The 22850-nt window shown below is 37.2% G+C and overlaps 1 protein-coding gene and 1 long non-coding RNA gene across 2 annotated transcripts; both read right to left on the reverse strand.

Annotated features, from left to right (window-relative positions):
• Positions 1-1230: 1230 nt before the first annotated feature.
• On the reverse strand, positions 1231-16762 carry LOC131248388 (probable protein S-acyltransferase 14). Its single transcript, XM_058248656.1, has 7 exons — positions 16346-16762; positions 16006-16237; positions 15830-15921; positions 3356-3479; positions 3190-3275; positions 3046-3111; positions 1231-1740 (listed from the first exon to the last, which is right to left on the reverse strand). Exons 1-7 carry the CDS (start codon positions 16553-16555, stop codon positions 1618-1620), a joined length of 933 nt encoding a protein of 310 aa, XP_058104639.1. The 5' UTR covers positions 16556-16762; the 3' UTR covers positions 1231-1617.
• On the reverse strand, positions 13258-15630 carry LOC131248389 (uncharacterized). Its single transcript, XR_009172215.1, has 2 exons — positions 13424-15630; positions 13258-13323 (listed from the first exon to the last, which is right to left on the reverse strand). It is a non-coding gene; the product is annotated as an uncharacterized LOC131248389 (long non-coding RNA).
• Positions 16763-22850: the final 6088 nt, after the last annotated feature.

Consider the following 22850-nt stretch of genomic DNA (forward strand, 5'->3'; position numbering starts at 1 on the left):
TTTGATGTGGCCAACCTAAAGCCCAGGTTAATTTGGTGCCCTAGACCTAAGAATGATGCATCTATGGTCGAAGTGGATTTCACTTAAACATTACAGTGGGCCATGTAAAAATCAATGGTGAGACATTCCTCTCTCAAAAATTTCCCTTTTGTATGGCCCACTTGAATTATAGAATGAGCTGGCCTTTGTAACATGGGCCTAACCAAGGGTGATCCACTAGTCTTCGGGGTGAATTTCACATAAACATCATTGTATGGCCCACTCAAGCTGAGCACAGGCCCTACTTTTTCCATCACCTGCGTGCATTACTGTTTTAAAAACTCATCTCCAATAATTAGATTTTGGACCGTTGGAGGAATATGTGGTAAATGAAATTGAAATCAAAGTCTCTGGGAAATATTTTTAAAGCACCATTCAATGTCAATTAAATTATAATTCATACTACTAAACAACTTACTTTTTTGTAATTCACACCTGCCAAAACGGTATTCCAACAATATTACTTAAGCTAATAGGATAGCTTTTTAAAATCATTTTGAAAAGGGAAGTGGAATGTAATTTCCATATTAAGTAGCCAGTTTTTTGTTTTTTGTTTTTTTGAAATTCCTTCTAAGAGTATGTACGACACGCTCGGATTTTCAAATTGTATAAGTGGGGTCTATGATTCGCACTTCTTTGAACATAAGAGATTTGCTGGATGTTTGCTCGCCCATCCCTAGTCTCTCCACCACAGCCGTCATAGGATCATCCAAACCGTTAATTATTTGTCCCACCACATGGACCTGCCTCCACTCAAAAAGAAATGAACTATCAACCCAATGGGTGTTTGTAAGAATGTTTAAAGATTGGGTAAAAATGCACCATGCTCCAAATTCAACACCCGAAAGTCACAACAACTACGATTGTAGGTCATCCTGGATAGTGACCCACCACAACAGTTCAGATCATCTTGGACCATCTCAGACCTACAATGGAGATGTTAGACGGGTGAGCCATCATTTCTAGCATTGCAGATCACTCCAGCAATCATTTCCCACATTACCATGTGCGGGTTTTGGACCATAGCCAATCAACAACAAGGATGCAGATCACCAGATCATGCAGAGAAACAGAAAATACCAATGCCGAACCTGCCTATTTACAGCCCAGCTGATTTGCATACACCCATTTTGGCTTCTTCTTTTCTTTTAATTTTGTAATTTCTTCATCAATGTTGGAGAGAGTCAGATGTATCACAACTAATCTTTTCCTTTTCTCCTAAGTTAGAAGGTCAGCGATCATTGCATACAACAGATTCCAAAAAACCTATCATTGTATAATATAACACATGAAACCCCACTTGAATAATAATTCAAATGACAAATGAAACAAACACCATCATCACAGAAGCAAACACCCATTCTATACCTGATTTCAATGGCTCTGGCTCTCACACTTGAAAGCCTTGACTCCCCTGGCGCTGATGAGGGTGGGGTAATGCTGATGCTAGTAGCAATGATGATGAAGGATGGGGCAGAGTTGGCCCCGCAACGGACATGCAAGCAATTGGTTTTGAGGAAGATTCTTTTCTTTTCTTTCCAAGATTGTTACACAAAGGAACTCCAGATGGATGGATTGTTAGAACTCTTGGGCATCAAGGTCGGGCTTGGACGGATACTCAAGACCCTGCACCGGCATTTTTTTCAGGTCCTCTTCTGAGTAGGCAGGAATGAACCAGTATTTCCCTTCGGTTCCAAACACCTGACCACCAAACCAACGTCAAAAGCAATGTTAAATGTTTGATCTGCTTTTCTCAGCCATTATGGCTACTGAAAATCCATGCGAAGAGAATGCAGAGGGGATTCGTGTGTGTCGGCACTCATCCCACGCTTTGCCAATATGGCCCACGTGTTAAAGGCACAGGCTGTTCAGTGGTGAGCTCCACCTTGCATGTATCCTCATCCTACAATTGGACTGTTGGCCAATTTCTATTAACTGCCCATTTCTTTGCACAAACAGGCTGACCTGGATTTTTAGGTGTCACATACAAGGTCAGTCCTGCCTGATGACTGGCTCACATCTCGCATGTGGACCCATGTTCACACATCTCAAGAGCCCCCTTAGCAGCACCCTTCAAGTGATATATACAAATCACTAACTAGTAACTACAGCATACGTTGCATGCTCTACAATCACAACAAACTAGGAAACCATATATGTAATTAGAAGCTAGAACCATGTGCAGTTAACAGCTTTTAACATTCTAACCAGACATCATAGCAGTCAATACTTCCCAGCAACCATTGGGAATTGTTGCCTGTGGTCACGAAATGGCCACCTAGGCAACTAGGAGAGGGGAAGGCATAACCAAATAAGAAAATAAATACATGGGGACAAGATCCAGTCCACCTGGGAGGGCAAAAAATTCATCCTCCCAGGTTTATAAGAGTGCATGTCATAGACATCCTATGATGATCCGTCCATTCATCATAAGGGTCCATGAATGGGTCATTGATCAAAACCAAAACAATAAGACAATCAAAACCATGTAAAAATGCCATACAAAAATACCAACTGAATTCTTATTTTTCATTATACACTTTATTTATTTATTTATTATTACAATGATTAGGATTGTTTGATCTTTGCAATTTTTAGTCTTTGAGCCATTCCTCGAGCCCTATGATGAATGGTAGTTTCAGATTATCATGCACATCTGGCACATGTATAATAGTATGAACCTGGGGGGATGAAAATTTTGTCCACTAAGGTGGACTTGATCTCCTCCCACATGCGAATGATCATATATCGAGCATGAGAAGAAAGACATGAATAATTTGACTTGTGCAAAGAGATTATTATTTTTTTCTTTTGAAAGATGACAAAGAGCTTAAATGTTTGGCATGGATAATGCAAATGAAACACCTATCAACTTAAGTACATGGTCAGTGCTTTTCACCCCATGTTGCTAGTGATTCCTAGATCCTAGGCAACTTGGAATAACAGGCATTGGGTTGTTAATTGGATACTTGGTGAGGATAATTACTCATGGAAGAATGAACCAACCTGTTCAAAGTTCTTTCTTCGACCAAGGTCGTACCGCCATTTAGGAGCGCTCTTCTTCTCATATGCCTGATTACAAAAGGAATCAAACGGTCAACAATTACAAATGACACAAAAATACAAGCATAAAGCATACGAAACACTCACCTCAATAGTTGTGGTATTGGATGCAACCAATGAAATATGCATGATCAGGAACCCAAGAACACTCAATGCAAATGCCAAGTTCAGCACTGGACAAATCAAGGTGGTAAAAGGTTAGAAAATGGGTTTGGGACACAAGAATCAAATTATCAGAAGAGGGGCTTCTTACCAAATGCAAGGAAAGTGGTCGCAAGGGTTCCTGCAGTTCCTGGAATCTCACCATCAATAAAGAATGCTAGAAAATGTGGCAACAATGACAAGGTAACAAGAGTTGTCTCAAGAAATGTGTAGAACTGCATTGAAGAGCAACAAAATGAGGAACAACCAAACACATTGTCTATTTGGATATTGTAAATTTCTATAAAGCAACCAGCATGACTTCATCAAATGCACAAGTAGGATCCATCCAGGAATGGAGCAATTATATAGCAGCACTGACGAAAATAAAAGCAAAGCATCTTCTTAGGATGGGTAGCTGTTTTCACAATCCAGGACCTGGGGGGGATAGGTGTAGCACGTGAAGAACAGGGTCAGATTGATACGTCCTCAGGTTCCATTGGCATAAAAGATTCATAAAGCAGAAGCTAGGGCACTTTTTCTATAAGCTAGGCGCTCTTTCGAGGTTTAAGGATTTTTACTGTGTCATTGCAGCAAGGAAGGTTTGTGGTGGAAGGAAATTCCTTATATTTATCACCTGGGCTTCTAGACAGTGTTGGGTCTGTGCAGAGCTGCTAATACTATTAGAGTATTGACTAGAGGAGATTGGGATTAAACTAGGGATGTGGTTGTGTCTGTTACTCATGTTCCAGATTGCGAATTGGCAGATAGTCTCTCTCCTATTTGTATCGGGCGACCTGTGCTGCTTATTTGATGTAATGCCATCCTTCATGTAATAAATTTCCATTTACCAAATAAACAAACAACTGAGATGGTGAGTCCGATGACTATGCAAGAAATGTAGCCTACATCATCCATGCAATAATTGGGTTACCACCACCACTACTTTTAGAAATGTTCCAGGACATATGGTGAGAAGTTATGAGAGAGCAGTCCTCTTAACCTCTTTGATCTAGTAAGATCAGTAAGAAAGCCTCTTTAACCTCTTTGATTCAATAGGATTAGTAAACTTCTTCCAACTTCTCTCAATGCTTTCTATAACCCTCCTCAGAAAACATGATGGATCCCTGAGGAAATTTAACTCATGTGACCATGAATAGGCCCATGTGATAGAGTTGAAAGGTGAATGATTCAATCAAACAAGACTAGGCAGGCCAAGTAGATTGGTGTTCCCCTTCCTCAAAACTGGAAGAGACAGCTGATGAAGCTCAATCTCATAATCTCCAGTATATTGGAGATCTACACATCCTTAAGAATGAAGTACGGGAAAGTGGGACCTATCTCCTAAGCTCTTCCCATTATCCCCACTACTTATCAACTTCCAACTTTCCAATCTAATCTTACCCGAAAGTCTTCCTTTTGATAAATGTACCAGCAAAAGATCTAGGCATTCAAAGATCAAATGCCCAAGCAGGAGACTTCATTTCGAGACTTGCATCCCCTTCCATCTGCCAAGCTCCCTAAAGGCTGATAGAGATAGCTGCCAGGTAGCTGACCATCTTCTTCCCATTTGGGTTAGGATGACCCCCAAGTCAGAAGGAATTGAACCACTGGAGTCATCTGCAGTTCACACCTGGGAGAAGTCAGCAATTTTTCTATGGCGTTTCTATCTTTGCATTGTCCCAGTCCATGAGGGAAGGCTCTGTAGCTGAGCCTCATTAAATTCAGTATAGAGTCTGACAATGTCAAATATACCAGTCCTAGTAGGACATAAAGCTGTAAGAATGGTCATTGATATAGCATTGCTGCCCTTCTCATGCATCCATTGAGTCATTTGTATGGTTCTATATTCTTCTGCGACACAAAGGTTGAAGCAGAGATTGTATTTTGGTAATGCAACTTGAGGCATTATGGTGCCAACTATCTTCAAAGTAGAGGATTGTGGAAGAACCTTAAGGAACTTTATCCTTGCTAGATTCCTCAGCTTTGAGAATTGTGTCACGCCCCAAAATTCGGGTACCCAAGTAGGTCTAATCAATACCCAAATTCCAAGCACATGAGCTAAAATTTATATATTATCATTAATGCACAAGTAAATACTCAATCCCATAAGGTCATATACATTCAAAATAAAGAATGATAACTACTAATTCCAAACTTAATTAAATGACATTGTACCATACCATCTACAACTTAAGCGGCTATTTAAACTAAATCATTTAACTAAGCCTGATAACAATGCAAACTAATAATAAAGGCCCGCCTGCTCGAAATAATCCAACTCGATACATGTATAGTTTAAATTAACGTGAGTATAACAACTCACTAGAATTGTCTCATACACAAATATGAAGTTCTAGATTTCACATATCTTTAAGTAAAGTGATATATTTGAAACAAACATAACAACATAACTTATAATAACATTGAGTACAGGGAATGCAAAAATGATATGCATGCGATACTATCCATGAATCCACATAAATAATTAAATAAACATCCATCATTAATTATAACATCGTACTCAATGTATGACCACGTTGCATTAACGCCCACGTAGGGCTGTACACGAGTCAAGCTAGCTCGAAAAGCTCACTCAACTCGGCTCGAGTCAGCTCGGATTGACTCGGCTTGAAAGGCCGACTCGAGGCGAGTCAAGCTTGTTTTCTAAAGCTCGAGTTGAGTTCAAGCCGAGTTCGACCATGTTGCATTTCAACTCAACTCGACTCGAAGCTCGAGCTCGAGCTCGACTCGAGTAATATATTTTAATATTATATTATATATATATATTATTATATTAATATTTTATATATATATATATATATATAATATGTTTAACTTTTTTAAAAAAAGCTGCAACTTAAAAGTTTTTACTAAAAAACCCTACTCGACCGCGCTGGATTGAGTCGGGTTGGGGTTTGGGTCGGGGTGGGGACTGGGTTAGGTTGGGTTGGGCACCGGGTTGAGTTGGGTGTGAGTTTGGGTCGGGCTGGGTGCTAGGCTGGCATATGAACAAGCTCGACTCGACTCGAACCACTAGCTCGACTCGAGATTGACTCGAAAGCTTTGGCAAACAAGCCGAGCTTGGCCCAGCTCGATTCAACTCGGCTTGATGTACAACCCTACGCCCACGCACCAGTACCTCATGGTGAAGGAACCATTTATGCGTTAGATAGTCAGACTATTGCTCTAGTTGTACTTCTGACGTATGTCCACGTACATGATTGTACTCATACGCCTTACACGAAGGATTGTACTCATACGCCTTACATGATTGTACTCATACGCCTTACACGAAGGAGATTCCGAATGATCCAACGGGTTCTAGGGGCTTTCACCCAAGGGACACGATTGCCCTACTTGCTAGCTTTAGGATCTTTCACCAAAGGGACACGATCGCCCTACTTGCCTTTACCATTCTTCTTCCTTCTTTTTTCCACAATTCCATAATAAATAGAAATGCATGCATATCATGAATAAATCCAAAATCAGTAATGAAATTATTCAATATATCAAATTTCCCTACAATAATGCAGGTTTTATAAAAAATTTGCGGAAATTCAATGTTGTTAAAATTCAGTCCTTGAAATTGTCTAAAAAACTGGACTGTTTACGGTAACAGACAGTAAATTTGGATTTTTTTGAGGGTACAAGTTATATTTTGTAATAGTGTGAAAATTTATGCTGCAGCCCCTTGGCTTTGCTAGAAATTTTATTTGAGCTCTGAATTTGTGATTTTCTTTTTATATTTTTATATATTGATAGAACTAATTATTTTCTAAATTTTGAAATAATATTAAAATTCGAACTTAACTAATTAATTAACCATATATGCTAAAGTTTAGATTAATCGCTGAACACCAAATTCTATAATTCTCAATAATTTCAAAATTCATCTTAATTTCGTTTAATAAATTTTAAATAGATTTAGTTCTTAATATTTGAATTAAATTCATATTCCAAGTGAGCATAATTACTATTAATCTCATAAATAGTAACTACAAATTAAATTATAATATAAACTTATAATTTAATTAAACATCTTAAAATAATTCTTGATTTAAGTTAATTAATCAACTAATATAAAGTCCCGGATTTATATTTTATATATGTTAAATTTATTTAATTAATTATTCTGATATTTTAAACAATACGTCAAATTAAAATTTTAAAATGATTTATGCTACTAATTTAATTTATATACATTAAATTTTCTTACAATTTGTATTTAAGTTAATTAATTTAAAATAAAAGTTTTTTTTTACTAAATTTTAATTTGAAGTTAAATATAAAGGAATTTCAATTAATTAAAAAATTCAATAGTTAATATGGGTTTTATACTATTGATGGTAAAGCATTTCAATTCAAAAGAGTCTATAATTTCCAGCAACTTGAGAGAAAGTTTATGTGAAAATTCAGCAATAATTTAAAATTAATAATTCTTAAGAATTTGCTATTTTAAATTAATTATATATTAAATTTTTATAACAAAATTTAAATAAACAAAAGCATCTAGAAATTTCATATATGAGTTAAACATCACACATTTTCTTTTCTTTTTCCTTTTTAATAGAATTTCATCTATCGTATCATATTTAAGTTAGGATTAATTTAAATCTTATTATTATTAATTATTCTAAAATTTGAATTTATATCTAATTTTTTTTAAAAAATTATATTAATTTACCTCAGAGCTTTATTATCATAATAATAATAATAATAATAATAATTATTAAATTGAACTCAATTTATAACTAAAGAAAGTCAAAACTTATTATCTTAATTTAATTTAATAATTCTTTTAACTAACATATCCAAACCAATTGCATAGAATAAAATAAAAAAAATAATTAAACTATTATACAAATTTTAATTAATTAATTTAAATAAAAATGCAAAAAAGAGATTTAAATACATAAAAAATCTAAAATTTCAGGTTTGTATAAGATCACCTACCATTGAAAAATGATCTGTTATTCCAACTTGACACAGTCGTGATTCAATCTCTCTCTCTCTCTCTCTCTCTCTCTCTCTCTCTCTCTCGATATTCTTTTGGGTTGTTTGTTTGTTTTTTAAGGGAATGAGAAACAGAATGGAAGAGGAGTGGGGTGGATATGATCAGACCATCCTATCGATTAGACGGTTTAGATTGGTGGGAGGGTCTCACCACATTGGAAGTTACGAGATGGTGGTAGGTCCGGTACTCATCATTGTACGAAGAAGAAGGAGAGAGAGAGAGAGAGAGAGAGAGAGAGAGAGAGAGAGAGGGGTTTGGGCGGTGATGTGCTTTCGCACATCATTGCGAAATTCAAATTTTTATTTTTATCTCAGCAAACATAGTTGGAGCTAGGATGATGAATGCAAGACCAGGTACATTTACTATAGTGACCCGAATTAGTTTTTTAATAGAATATTATATATATATATATATATATATATATATATATATATATATGAGAGAGAGAGAGAGAGAGAGAGAGAGAGAGAGAGAGAGAGAGAGAGGCATGCTCACCTACGCACATATGCACGTGCACACCTTTGCACACGTGTCATGGGTGTCAAATCCGAACGGTCCATAAGATGCGGAATCCCATGAAAACTTAGGGGGTGAATTTTCACCCTGATCTAAGATTTTGATGGGCCATAGCAAAGAGAAATTCAAATCAAGGGAAGAAACTGTTTGCATTTTTCATGGCCCACCAAAGTTTCGGATCAAAGTAAAAATTCGCACCAGGAGGTTTCATGAGGTTCTGCTTCATGTGGACCGTTCAGATTTGCGAGATTCATCAAATATGATGAGTTAAAGTTCATATGTACTACGTATGAACTGGTTCGCAGGTGAGTGTTTCTGTATATATATATATATATATATATATATATATATATATATATATATATATATATATATATATATATATAAAGAGAGAGAGAGAGGTCATTTACGATTCGCACGTCATTACATGCAAACCTTGCTATCAAATTTCTCAAAAACATCATGGTGGGCCCCACCTAGGTTTCCAGTGTGCAAAAAGCTTTTGCAGAAAATCCTTGTTCAAAAAACCCACGTTGAAAGCCTTTCACATGAAGTTCTTCCGTTGGAAACCTAAGTGGGACCCACCGTGATGTTTTTGAGAAATCCAATCCATGCATCTGTTTTGTGAGATCATTTTAGGACATAAGGCAAAAAAATGAGCAAAATACAATACTCAAGTGGGCCGAAAACGTAAGGAATGAACATGGTTGAAATATTCCTAGGGCTTAGAAGCTTTGAATCAAGCTAATATTTGTGCTTTCAATTCATCTCAGTGGTAATGACATTACGAACGGTATGGATGGCATGTAAACATCACTGTCAACCCTAGGAAGGTTTCAACGATAGAAAATTCCCTACCCACCTTTTCCTTTAGTTTGGCCCACTTGAGTCTTGCATCCTGCTAATTTTTGGTCTCGGGTCCTAAAATGAGCTCAAAAAACGGATGGATGGGATAGATTTCTCAAAAACATCATGGTAGGCCCCATGATGTTTCCAACGGAAGAACTTCATGTGAAAGGTTTCCGCCGCATCCTTTGAAAAGTTAGAGAATAGGGTGAAGAGGTGTGCCAGAAAATGAAACTCGCTCTTTCAAACTCACGCATAAGAGCGCCTTTAGCCAGACCGTCTGCCTTATCAGACGGTTGATAGCAAGGTTTGCACATAATGACGTGCAAACTAGGTTGTAGCTGAGCGTTTCTTTATATATATATATATATATATATAACAATACCACTCATGAAGGTTCAGTGGGGGCATCATGGCGTGGACGAATCTTCGTGGGAGCACGAGGATGAAATTCAAAAGAAGTACCTCATCTCTTCATAGGTTAGGTATGTTAAATGTTGGAGATAATTTTTTTGTTAAGGGAGTAGAATGTAACAACCCATTTTTGGTGGCACCGTACTCTTTCATGTGGCTCGCCTGAGTTTTGGATTGGCCTTATTTTTAGCTCCATGTCCTCTCATGGACTGGCCAAGATGATGGATGGAGTGGATTTATCATAGCATCACAGTGGGGCCCACCACATTAAAATAATAATAATAAATAAATCAATTTCGCAGTGACATGCGAAAGCATGTCATCGCCCAGACCCACTTCCCCGACTCACTCTCCCTTCTTCATTCTTTGTATAGTAATGGGTACTAGACCCACCACCATCTCGTACCTTCCATCATGGTGGGACCCACCCACCAATCTAAACCGTCCAATCGATGAGATTGTCTAGTCATATCCACCCACTCTTCCATTCTGTTTCTCCTTCCCTTTTTTCTTTTTAAAAAAAACACAAACAAACAAACAAATCAAAAAGAGAGAGAGAGAGAGAGAGAGAGAGAGAGAGAACCAGAGCGGTGTCAAGTTGGATTAACAGATTATTTTTCAAAGGTAGGTGATCTTATAAAGACCTGAAAATTTTAGATTTTTTTATATGTATTTAAATCCGAATTTTTATGCATTTTTATTTTAATTAATTAAATAAATTTTGTATAAAAGTTTATTTGATCTTTTCATTTTATTTTGTGTAATTGCTTCAATATATTAGTTCAAAGAAATTATTAAATTAAATTAAGATAATAAGTTTTGACTTTCTTTTGTTATTAAATTAAATAATAAATATTTTATTTCCCCTCTGAATTTTTCAAGAAATTCATATTTATTTGATAAATATATTTTGTTGATAGGCATATGAAAATATAATGATCATATCAATCTATTTAGAATAAATGAAAATTTTGGATTATATATTTTAATATATGGATTTGTAAAGGAATGAATTTATTTAAATTAGTAAATTTGAATTAATTCCAAAATATTCTTAATTAATAATTATATTAATTATTAAATTTAATCGTGTAATTGATCCAAATTATTTTTATAAAAAATCAAGTTAAAAAGTAAACCATAATTTAAATTCCAATAAATATAATACTTAGAATAAATTATAATCATAAAAAAATTTAAAATTTGAATGTGTAAAAATAATAGTATCCAAATTCCAAATTAATAACTTCCTTTAACTTATTAAATTTAGATATAAAAACTGGATAAATTTCTGAATTTAGAATATTTGATCTAAAATAATTAGATTAAAATTTTTAATTTAATTTAATATAGTTTAACTTAAATTATTAAATAATAATTTAATTACATTGTTAATTTTATGAATTTATGGAATCAGTGTATTTTTTTCCTGTAAAGTTTAAAATCTGAATTTTAATTCTAAAAATTTAAAAAGTTAATTAATTTAAATTTTAAATGAACTCAAGTTTAAGAAAATTTTCAAAATTTTAAAATTGAAATTAAATTGATTAGATTTCTATATTTTGGAATTTAGTGATTAATATATATATTTAAAACTTTATTAGATTGAAATTTTAATAAAGTATAATTTTAAATTTAAAACTTATAAATCTTTCCCTGGTAGTTCAAAATTTATGTTTAAATTAAAATTTAAATAAATTTAATGATTAAACCTAGATAAACATTCTTAATGAATTATCAAAGAGAAATTAAAATTAGTTATAAAATAATCAAGTTATTTCAATATATATATATATATATATAATTAAATTAACTCAAAATTTAGAATTTCTAGACTCAATTATAAAATTTTCAGCAAATCAGGGGGCTTTGTCATAAATTTCCATATTGTTATGAAATACGGCATATACCTTAAGAAAATCTAAATTTACAATCTATTGTAGTAAATAACCCATTTTTCAGACAATTTCAGGGACTGAATTTTAACAGTATTTAATTTCTGCAAACTTTGTATAGAACTTGTATTATTGTAGGAAAATCTGATATATTAAATCATTTCATTACTGATTTTGAATTCATTCATGACATACGTGTATCTTTATTTATTATGAAATTGTGGAAAAAGAAAAGGAAAAGAAAGAAAAGAGAATGCTATTAGCAAGTAGGGCAATCGTGTCCCTTGGGTGAAAGACCTTAAAGCTAGCAAGAAGGGCAATCGTGTCCCTTGGGTGAAAGACCCTAGAACCCATTGGATCATTCAGAGTCTCCTTTGTGTACGGCGTATGAGTACAATTGTGTGCGTGGACATACGTCAGAAGTACAATTGGAGCAGTAGTCTGACCAGCTAACGTATGAATGGATCCCTCACCACGAGATACTAGTGCGTAAGTGTTAATGAAACATGACCATACATTGAGTACGGTGTTGTAATCAATAATGAATGTTTATTTGATTATTTATGTAGATTCATGGATAATATCGCATGCATATCATTTTTGTATTCCCTGTACTCAATGTTATCTTAAGTTATATTGTTACGTTTGTTTCAAATATATCACTTTACTTAAAGACATGTAAAATCTAGAACTTCAGATTTGTATATGAGACGATTCTACTGAGTTGTTATACTCACGTTAATTTAAACCATATAGATGCCAAGTTGGAATATTTTGAGGCGGCGGGCCTTTATTATAAGTTTGCATTGTTATTAGGCTTAGTTTAAAATTTTCAAATGTTAACTTAATAAGTTAAGTGATTACTTTAAATAGCCGCTTAAGTTGTAAATGGTATGGTATAATGTTATTTAATTAAGTTTGGAATTAGTAGTTATCCTTTTTTATTTTGAATGTACATAGCCTTGTGGGATTCAGTATTTACTTGTGCATTAATAAAAATATATAAATTTTAGCTCACATGCTTGGAATTTGGGTATTGAGTAGCCCCACTGGGGTACCCGAATTCTGGGGCGTGACCGTTTGGTATCATTACCGGGTTTAGATTAAAACTATGGACCTAGGATAGGGTTGAACTTAGAGACCTTAAATAGTATGCACTCCCTTAATGATACTTAGAATTCAATTTTAGTTACCACAATCTACCTGGGTTGTCGCACACTAAAACTTACATGTTTAATCAATCGTAGGGTATGGCGGATTGTATTTTGGTAATGCACCTTGAGGCATTATGGTGCCAACTTGTCTACTAAGTAGAGAATTGTGGAAGAACCTTATGGAACTCCATCCTTGCTAGATTCCTCAGCTTTGAGAATTGAGTTCGTTCCTACTCCGCTATATGAATACAAAGATCATTCACATTTGTAAGACACTTTCAAGGATGAAATTTGAAGACTTTGTAGCCAACTATAAAAGGTATGGAACTGTGGATCACCTGTGTTGTAGCCAAATGTTATGAAATGGGCTAGTGGAAAGAAACAGTCTCCTTCTACTTAGTTTATCATCAATTGCTTTCTGGAGCTGCCCTATATTCATGCTTGGCCATGTTCGGGGACTGAAGTCCTAAATCTAAGACATTATAGAAAGCTTTTATGACCCAGGTAGCCAATGCAAGTTTGACAACTTGAGGAAAGCAGGGTTAACTTGTGAGGAGTTTCATTTTTCAAGAGGCCTCCAACAGATTCGCACCTTGGATTCATATAGTTCTATAATTCCAATAAATTCTACGCAAAGGCATAAAATGCCATTCCATATCAACCACAACCCTATCCTTTTATATTCAAAACTCTCAGAACTCAGGAGATGGAGACTCATAGTGGATTCTCCCTAATCAAATTCATAGTCCAATCCAGCTCAATTGTGCAATTTTAACTTTATAGATTACCATGAAATTAATTGTCAACTATGCAATCCAAATTTTTGTTAGATAGAGAAGAATTGCCAATTGATTGTGAACTTAGTTTCTGGCGATAAGTAATTACTGAACTCATAAGTGTAAAATGTGAATAGAGCTTTGAAAACCCATAATCAGCTTGAAATTTAGTGGATCGGCCATATCATGAACATCACTTGGGCAGATTAAGAAAGGGCAATGAAAAGTAGCAGAGTAAATATTATGTGTATTATGCAGTCCATAGTAAAAGTTATAACATTGGACATTATAAATATGCGGCATATATTGTTCCATTTGTAGCTTGGCAACATTCACATAAACATGAAGGAAACTGGTAGATTTGCTTGCACAAAGAGATGACATTTTGGTGAAGGAAAATATCAGGGTTCATATTTTTTTGAATGGGAACCTTGGGGTTCTGATTGGAGCCATAACTTGTCAAAATTATGTTTATTCATAAAGAAGAGTATGAATGTAGCTGTCACAAAGCATTTGTTATTCTTTATGATGTGCCTTTCCTCAACCACCCCAATTCATGAGAGGTTCTTGTAAGGATTTGCACCATACTTTTGTTGAAGAGACAAACAGTCTCTGTGGACACTCTCTCTTGCTATTCTATGGTTCATTTGGATGGAGAGGACCACCAGATCTTTGTACTAGAACTATTCTATATCGAGGCAATTTCCATAGACTGTAAACTTAAGGCCTCGTTTCAATGTTTTCCCCCTCAATGTTTTTCACAGCCGACTCAAGGTTTACAAGGGCATTATTAGCAGCAAGCAATTGAATTTTGTGGCTTCGACGTACTCAGATAATGATGCAGCTATCAGGTATGGGTAGAGCTCTAGGTGTTGGACTTGTTTGACCCCCATAAGCATTTTAGATTTTCTATTGTCGAATATTTTATTAGTTTTTAAGTCTTATAGGTTTTTAAATTATTTTTTAAAACAAAATTATTATGATAAGTCACATCCAACACAGGTCCAATACCCATACCCACATTGTGATATATTCAACAAGGGTACTCTGAGAGATTTGATATATTTGAAGGCATCTCGAACCTCTTTTCAGAAATGAAAACTATTTTTATTCTTATATCACCAAAAAGATAATTCAGTGCAGGAGCATCTTGTGCTTCTATAATGGTTGGACAACTTTGAAAGTGGTTGCCTTGCAACACCCTACTACGTACAAAGTCAGCTCCAATGCTAGCAATTTAAAGACAAAAAATAGGGCATTTCACAGATAACCCAAAAGAGCTTTCCCTAGCCTGCACACGCCTCTAAATGTGGCTGAACATGCCATCCCAACTGTGCAGCAGTTGAGCGCCATTCTGCAAGGTGACCCAATGCAAAAAATAAGGCAGTCCGCCCATCAGGTGGGTCACGCATGTAAAAAAGAATTTCCAACCACTCACATTCAACATACATATGTGGTCTTTCTGAAGAGTGGACCAGCATAATTTTGCATCAGGCCATCTGCGCATGGAGCCCTCCTCATTCAAGGCTCGAACATCTCATACATGTGCCAAGTTGGTACATCTGATGACATGTAGAGGTGGTGCAGGCTAAACAAAATGCTTATTATTCTCTCAAGCAATAAGCCAATATCAGAAAACAAGAATGACTAAATCTTCTCAGGTGAATAACCAGAATTTCAATCCGACATCATATATACACATCCGAAAAGAATCAAAATAAAACTTCCAAAGCAGGACACATCAAAATGTCAATATAAACTACAACACACGCCCAAAATATCAATATAAACTGCAACACACGCCCACCATGATTTGGCAACAGAGAACAAAACCCAATCTCATCCATCCTCCTATCACAAAGACCGAATAAGTTGATACCCAATCTAATTTCAAACCCAATTCAATTTTCAAAGAAACAAAACAGCCAATTATGAAACTGAAGGACGACCACAACAAAATCCACATACCAGGAAAAGAAGAAAAAACTTGTAATTCAACGCTCCAACGCAATTCACAACCCACACGCAATGATGGTCCATTTTCAGTACACACCTCCCACCTAAAACCAAGAATAGACAGGTTCAGGAAAAAGAACATGCTCGCGTATGAATATACATACATATGCATGCATGTATGAGCTTACAAACAGAACAGTGATGGCATCGAGGCGGTTTCATCTGATTACACTTCCGGCAGTACCGGATTCTCGGGTTCGCTGGGTCGGCGATCGTGGTCGGACCTTCGCCGCCAAACTCCGAGCCGGTCAATGGGGCAGTGTCTCCCGTTTCCTCATCCATAACAGGCCTCCAGTTCAGCGGGACACCGCCAGGGTCCGTTAGAACTACAGAAAAGTAGCTCCAGAGCAGCATCACCAACTGCCCAAATTACAAAATAATAATAATAATCAATACTTTCAAAATCAAGAGAAACAGCGATTATTTAAATATCTAAAAAATGCAGAAAAACCGGAAAATGGAAAATACCAGGGAATGGAAGGTGATCAAGACGGAAAGCGCAATGATGGAATCACGGCCTCCGGCTAGCAAGGCGGGGCCGTAATTGGTGACGACGACGGCGTAGTACGTAACGCCGACGATGCCTACGACGAGGAGGATCATCACGGAGCCGAGGCCACGGAGGGCCGTACAGAATTTGAAGACGTTCCATGCCATCGCGGTTCCGGATCTGTGCATGTCAGTTCCGGACAGAGTATGAATGATGAGGAAGAGAAGATAGACGGACGAGATTACTCTTTGCCTTTTCCTTATCTATATGATTGTAGGTGGAGAAAAATAAATAAATTCTAGGGTTAGGGTTTTAGAGGGTGAGGGGGTGGGAATGGTGTAGGGAATTGGAGGAAGAAAGGGGTGCTGTTTTCCATTTCCTGGATTTTTAGCTAACCAAATTGCTTTGTTTATGTTTATCTTATTTTGGGAATTGTACAAGAAACTACCTGATTAATAAGTAATTTACATTCCGTACCTTTTTCAAAATGTTTTCATACCTCATTAATTCATATAATATTATCATTCCACTGCCTTTTGTTACATTTTTTTAATAGGCGTACGGGTCGATCTTATTGTTTATGTAAATACATCCCAACCACTCGACTGATATGGCCCACCTGAATTATGGATGAGCATGAGTTTTAGACCTCGAGCTTAAATATTAGTACCATGGTGATTGGAGTAGGTTTTATATGAGGATTGATAACTCTTCCTTTTTTGTTATTTTAAAATACCTCGTCTAAATCATAAGTCAACATAATTTTTTAAATTTAGCCTTGAATTTAGATTACACATCTAATGACCATGATGGATTTTACATAAGTATTTTAATGGGCCCCGTGAGAAATCAACTCTTAAGTTGTCATGGCAACATGGACACATTATTTTAAAAAATAAATAAGACTTTGCTCTTGATCTTGATGTGATCTATCCTAATATTTATGTAAGATCTACTTCAATCATTATATATGAACTCTTAAATTATGTCAAGGGACGTAGAAACCACCTTGACCTGTGTAATATTGGTGGCCCACACTAAATACATAATTGAGAGATATGTGTACCTTTAATTGTAAAAGGGCCGAATGTAACAATTATATAAAAATTTTCTGAATCATTAAATTCCAAACAAAAATTTAGCTTGTGAGTCAAAACCGTATCTATCAATGATTCAAGTGAGCTACAATAATGAAAACAGTATCTGAAAGTAAATGGTTCTGTCCGTTGATTCTAATCATGTGGTCCACTTGAGTAATAGATGGAGTAGATTTTTGGGCACTTTGCCTAACATAAGTAACACATTTAATGGTTAGGATGGATTTTACAAAAATGCGGCCGACCTCAATCATTAACCTATTTGTTTTGGTGGCAGCGGCAATGATAATTATATCTCAAGTAAAAAGAGCTTCTTTTTTTAATCATTTTAACATGGTAACAGAATAAATAAATTTTATATTAATTAGACAGTTCATTTGTGACATTCACTTCCATGCGTTTATCACATGGAAGGATATTTGTTGAATGAGTAAAGCAAAAGATCTGCAGTAGGCGTGCGATCGGTGATTGGTGGCACACGTTCTGTATTTGGGTACTTATAAGAGATTTGGACCGTTTATGAGGTGGAGAAGGTTAAACATCTGCAGGACTAGCAATTAGACGTGTCACTAATCAAGAAATGGACGGATATAAAATGGTTAGCAACAGTCTATGTGCAATTGTTGCTATGGTCCACTTAAAAACTGTGGGATTGATTTTGGGTGGGGTGGATTGACCTGATGAGCGGCTCAGATCTTGTAGATGCTCACCGTTCACACGCAGAGAAGGACCCTTGATCATTCTATTTAGAATAATCGTAAATAACAACTCCAGTTTCTTATAATTGTAAACACCACCCCTATCCTTGAAATCATTGCAAACACCCCCCTCTAAATAAGACGTAGGAGGAATCTGCGCCAAATGACAAAAGCTCCCTCACCGAGTTTCTCCACCACCACAAACACTAGATGCCGAAAAAACAGGAAGCGGATTGGCTGGTGTACCACACATCACCGATCTGGCTGATGTGTTGACGTCACCAAGTTCTGTGGGTCCCATCATGAGGTATGTGTTATATCCTAACTGTCCTTTCATTTGTCGATCTCGTCCTAATGCTTGAACCGAAAAAATAAGAGACATACAAAGATCAAGTAGACCACACTGAAAAAAGCAGTGGCGGATTGAATGTCTACCATTGAAACCTTCTTGGGGGTTACAGAAGTTTTGGATCGGTATGATTTTTTTTCCTCTTCATCCAGGTCCTTGTGACCTTATGAACTGATTGGATGGAAAATAAAAGTTATGTTGGACCCTCTGAATGTTTTATCGGTAAGAATGATTATCCCACTTTTATTTATAGTGTGATCCACTTAAGCTATGGATACAAATAATTTTTGGTACGATGCTCTAAAATGATCTCAAAAAATGGATGAACGGTGTGGATGTAATAAATACATCATTTTGGGTCCATGTAACTTTGATATCCTTGAACCGTTGGTACAACTTGGAGCTCGAAGAGCTGCAATGCTCGTCTTCGCACGACACGTACCCACATCAGCCATATCGCTGATGTGCTGTACACAAGCCAATCTGCTTCCGAAAAAAACACGATAATCCAACATTGGGTGGGCCCTCAAAACCTCCAAATATAAGTGATGATGGCCACTCGATGTTTGTATACCATCTGATCTTTGTATTCTCATTTGCGGTAAAAGTGACCATGATGAATGGTTTGGATGACATGCACACACTACAGTAGGCCGACTTATCTACGGCTACTTTTCCTTCGAGATAAGGGTGAAATGTAAAATTTTTTAAAATTACGGTCGTAATCTAATTATGAATTGAGGACTTGACTTGATCCAGTCCAATTCAGCAGGACGCGGATTGCGTCCTACCCCCGCCCGGACGGTAATCCGTCCGGGCAGGGCTATGTGGGTCCCACCGTGATGTAAGTGTTTTATCCACGCCGTTCATCGCTTTTATCAGATCATTTTAAGTTATTATAATGAAAATGAAGCAGGTAAAACCCTCCAATGGACCACACGAAATGAAGCTGTTGTGATAATGACACCCACCGTTGAAACCTATCTAATGGCCACCGTGATGTTGTTTTTACTATCCAACTTATTCATAAGGTCATTTAGACGTGGATGAAGTTAAAAAACAAATATCAGCTTGATCTGAAACTTCTCCAGCTCCCAAGAAGTTTTTAATGGTGGAAGCTCAATACGCACTTTGTGGTCCATTTAACCCTTTTCCTGCCTCAATTTTTATAATATAATTTAAATTTATCTAAGAAAAATGATGAACGGCGTGGATAAAACACTTACATCATGGTGGCCCCACAGATCCCTGCCCGGACGGATTACCGTCCGGGTGGGGGTAGGACGCAATCCGCGTCAAATTCAACGTGGCGTGTCAAAATTGAAAATAAACCCAAAAGTCCCCACCAACTCAGCTGGGTTAACTAGTGTTAAAGATCTGTGGGGCCCACTATGATATATGTGTTTTATCCACGCCGACAATTCATTTTTTGGGTTCATTTTAGGGCATGGGACGAAAGTTGAAGCATATCCAAAGCTCAAGTGGACCACACCATAGAAAATAGTGGGATAATGATGTTTCACGGTTGAAACCTTCATAGGCCCATAGTAATGTTTTATTTATCATCCAATCTGTTCATAAGGTCACAGAGACCTGGTTGCAGGGAAAACAAAAATATAAGCTTGATCCAAAACTTCTGTGGCCCCAAGAAGTTTTCAACGGTAAGCATTAAATTCCCACTGTTTCCTGTGGTGTGGTCCATTTGAGATATTAATATATTTCATTTTTGGGTTCATGCCATAAAATTAACTGGAAAAGTGGATGGACGGCATGGATAGAAACATATACATCAAGGTGGGGCTCACAGAGCCTTGGCACAAGCTGGCTGGAAAAGGTTATGGTCACCAGCCCAAACCGCGTTTATAGATCAACGAATCCGCAAAATGGATGTATTTTCAATAATCCAATCCAGAGCTGAATCTGTCGTAATTTGATAACTTTCACCATCCGTAGGGAGCACGAAATTCTTATCTCGGCCGTAGAAATATTTGGCCGTATGATTGATTGAAATAATAATAAAAAATTCAGCCGAAAATAGGATGACCAAACATTTTATGGCAAACTTATAACGAACGGTTAATATTCGTCAGACGAATGAGAGATGAAGAATTGCTAGGGATTTTCTATTAGTTTGAATTTTAAAGGATGGACCATCAAAAGCAGATTCCATAACATAGATGGTTCTGATCCACCACCACCCTTCCACGTGGAGAGTAAAAAGTGCATCTACTGTATGATGATAGAGACTGTCGCGTCGTATCATCTCCTGTTTCATCCGGGAAAGAAACGAAAGGAGGGCTGGAGTCAGGGAAAATCATGCAATACGAGAGAGGCGTGTGAGATCCAAACTCTCCAATAGCTGACTCTGATCGTTTGGATATTCTTCGGTGGGCCGCGGTGTACAAAATAAATGGACGGTTAGAAAACTTTGTTTAAGATTCCCGTTCCTTTGGTGGTCCACCTTAGGACATAAACGATCTGATATTTAAGGTGGAAGATCTAATCCGTGTGGCCCACCCGATGGAAAGATCGGATCTCTCACACATGTCCACAATGGACAGGTGTGGCTGTATATGGGTGGACCGGGTTTCACATGCGCGTATCACCCGCACGTGACTTGGGGAATGATGCAACGCAACTCCTAACCTACATGGGATCCCACGTCATCTGGACCCTCCACTTGGTGGGCCCAACCTTGGATTCCCCATATCCTATGGTTCTTATGATTATTGGTTGTTTGGTCACACGCATGGACGGTAATGCAAGGCAGATTCTGATTCGTCCCCGCTAAAAACCGCACCGAACTCGTCTGGGTATTAAAACCTCGATTGTGGCTCGGGCTAAAATGACTGGAGGCCAAGCACGGCCCAAAAACCAATCAGGCCATAGATGACAATACCAAGCTAATGTATTGACCGGTGCCCATCTAGACTTAGACTTGTCCGACTCGTTTAGACCTGATTATACCCGTACGAAGGGATGAGTCGATCCGAACTGAGTGGATGAGTTGATCCGAACTGAGTAGACTTCCAATCTGAACTCAAACCAAGTCAAGTTTGGGTCACCCAATAACTCAATTCAACTCAAACCAAAATCCAACTTGGTATTGGCACGGCTTGGTCTGAAACTTAACTTATACATTCGAAGGAAAAAAACCTAAATTTAACATTTCAGATTTAAGATGCCATGTGTTTTGATGGAGGCTGAAATTCTGGCAGGTGCACCTAAGTTATGAGATGTGATTTCAGTCCACGGATACCCACTGCATCCAACCCGATTCGGTGCTTACTTGACCTGACCCAGTACATGTGACCAAGTCAGACTCAGTCCGGGTTAGTCCATGCTAGACCCAGATGCGGACTCGGATCGGGTCATGTTAGACTCGATACCGAGCTGGGTCGAGTTCAAATCAAGTCCATTTCAAAACTAGGTCAAGTCGGATCAATCCTAACTTGATCCGACTCTACTCTATGCCCAACTCTATCAACAACCCTGGCCTTCTAGGTGGTAATCATAACACGCATTTTAAAATTGACTTTTGAAAAGTTAAATATCCAAATGCTTCTAAGCCATCAGGCCAACTCTTTCATCCTGATGCTAGTACAGTTTTCACAACTCTTTCAGCCCATTACTATGCTGGCCAGAAATTCAAGCCCAGTATCATCCCACTGGTTTCAGGTCAGGCCTCAATAGAAGATTAGCAACTTGGGTCCAGGCCCAGCCTTTTGTATCCGTCCGAAAGTGAGGCCCAGTAATGGCCTGTGGATCCAGAACCATATCTGTTATGGGCTAGGCCTGGAAGACCAATGTACCATCTTGCCCATATGTTAGATTTATATTTCAATAGGATTGTCTGTCTAGTGGAACCACTATGGATGGAAACTGATTCAAGATATACATGGATCAGAAGATCCCAGCCACCTAAACAGTCGCCTACAAATCAATGGTGGGAAAGAAATACAATGAATGGTCAACATTAAGTGCTGGAAAATAAAGATAAGCTATGTCTATAGCGTTCTAATAGCTATGATTTTTGAAACATCATCCATGTATAATGAGGCCCACTAGTTGGACTGTTCAGATTCATGGCTAACCCAGCCACGTTTATTGTAGAGAGAGGGATCTACCACAGTCCATTTCAGTGCTAGCAGGACATGGCAGAGTGTTCCTAGAAGGAAAAGAGTGGAACTAGGCCTGGGCTTGAGATTTCAGGCCCAGCCTGCAAACCTCACATCCCTGCTTTCAGAAACTGCAATTTCCAAACGTATGCAACGGACAGAAGTCTCTCACCAAATTTCAAATGAGGTGACCCACTTCACACTAATTCCTATACGAGGGT

Source organism: Magnolia sinica, chromosome 6, assembly GCF_029962835.1.
Source record: "Magnolia sinica isolate HGM2019 chromosome 6, MsV1, whole genome shotgun sequence".
Classification (NCBI taxonomy): Eukaryota; Viridiplantae; Streptophyta; class Magnoliopsida; order Magnoliales; family Magnoliaceae; genus Magnolia; species Magnolia sinica.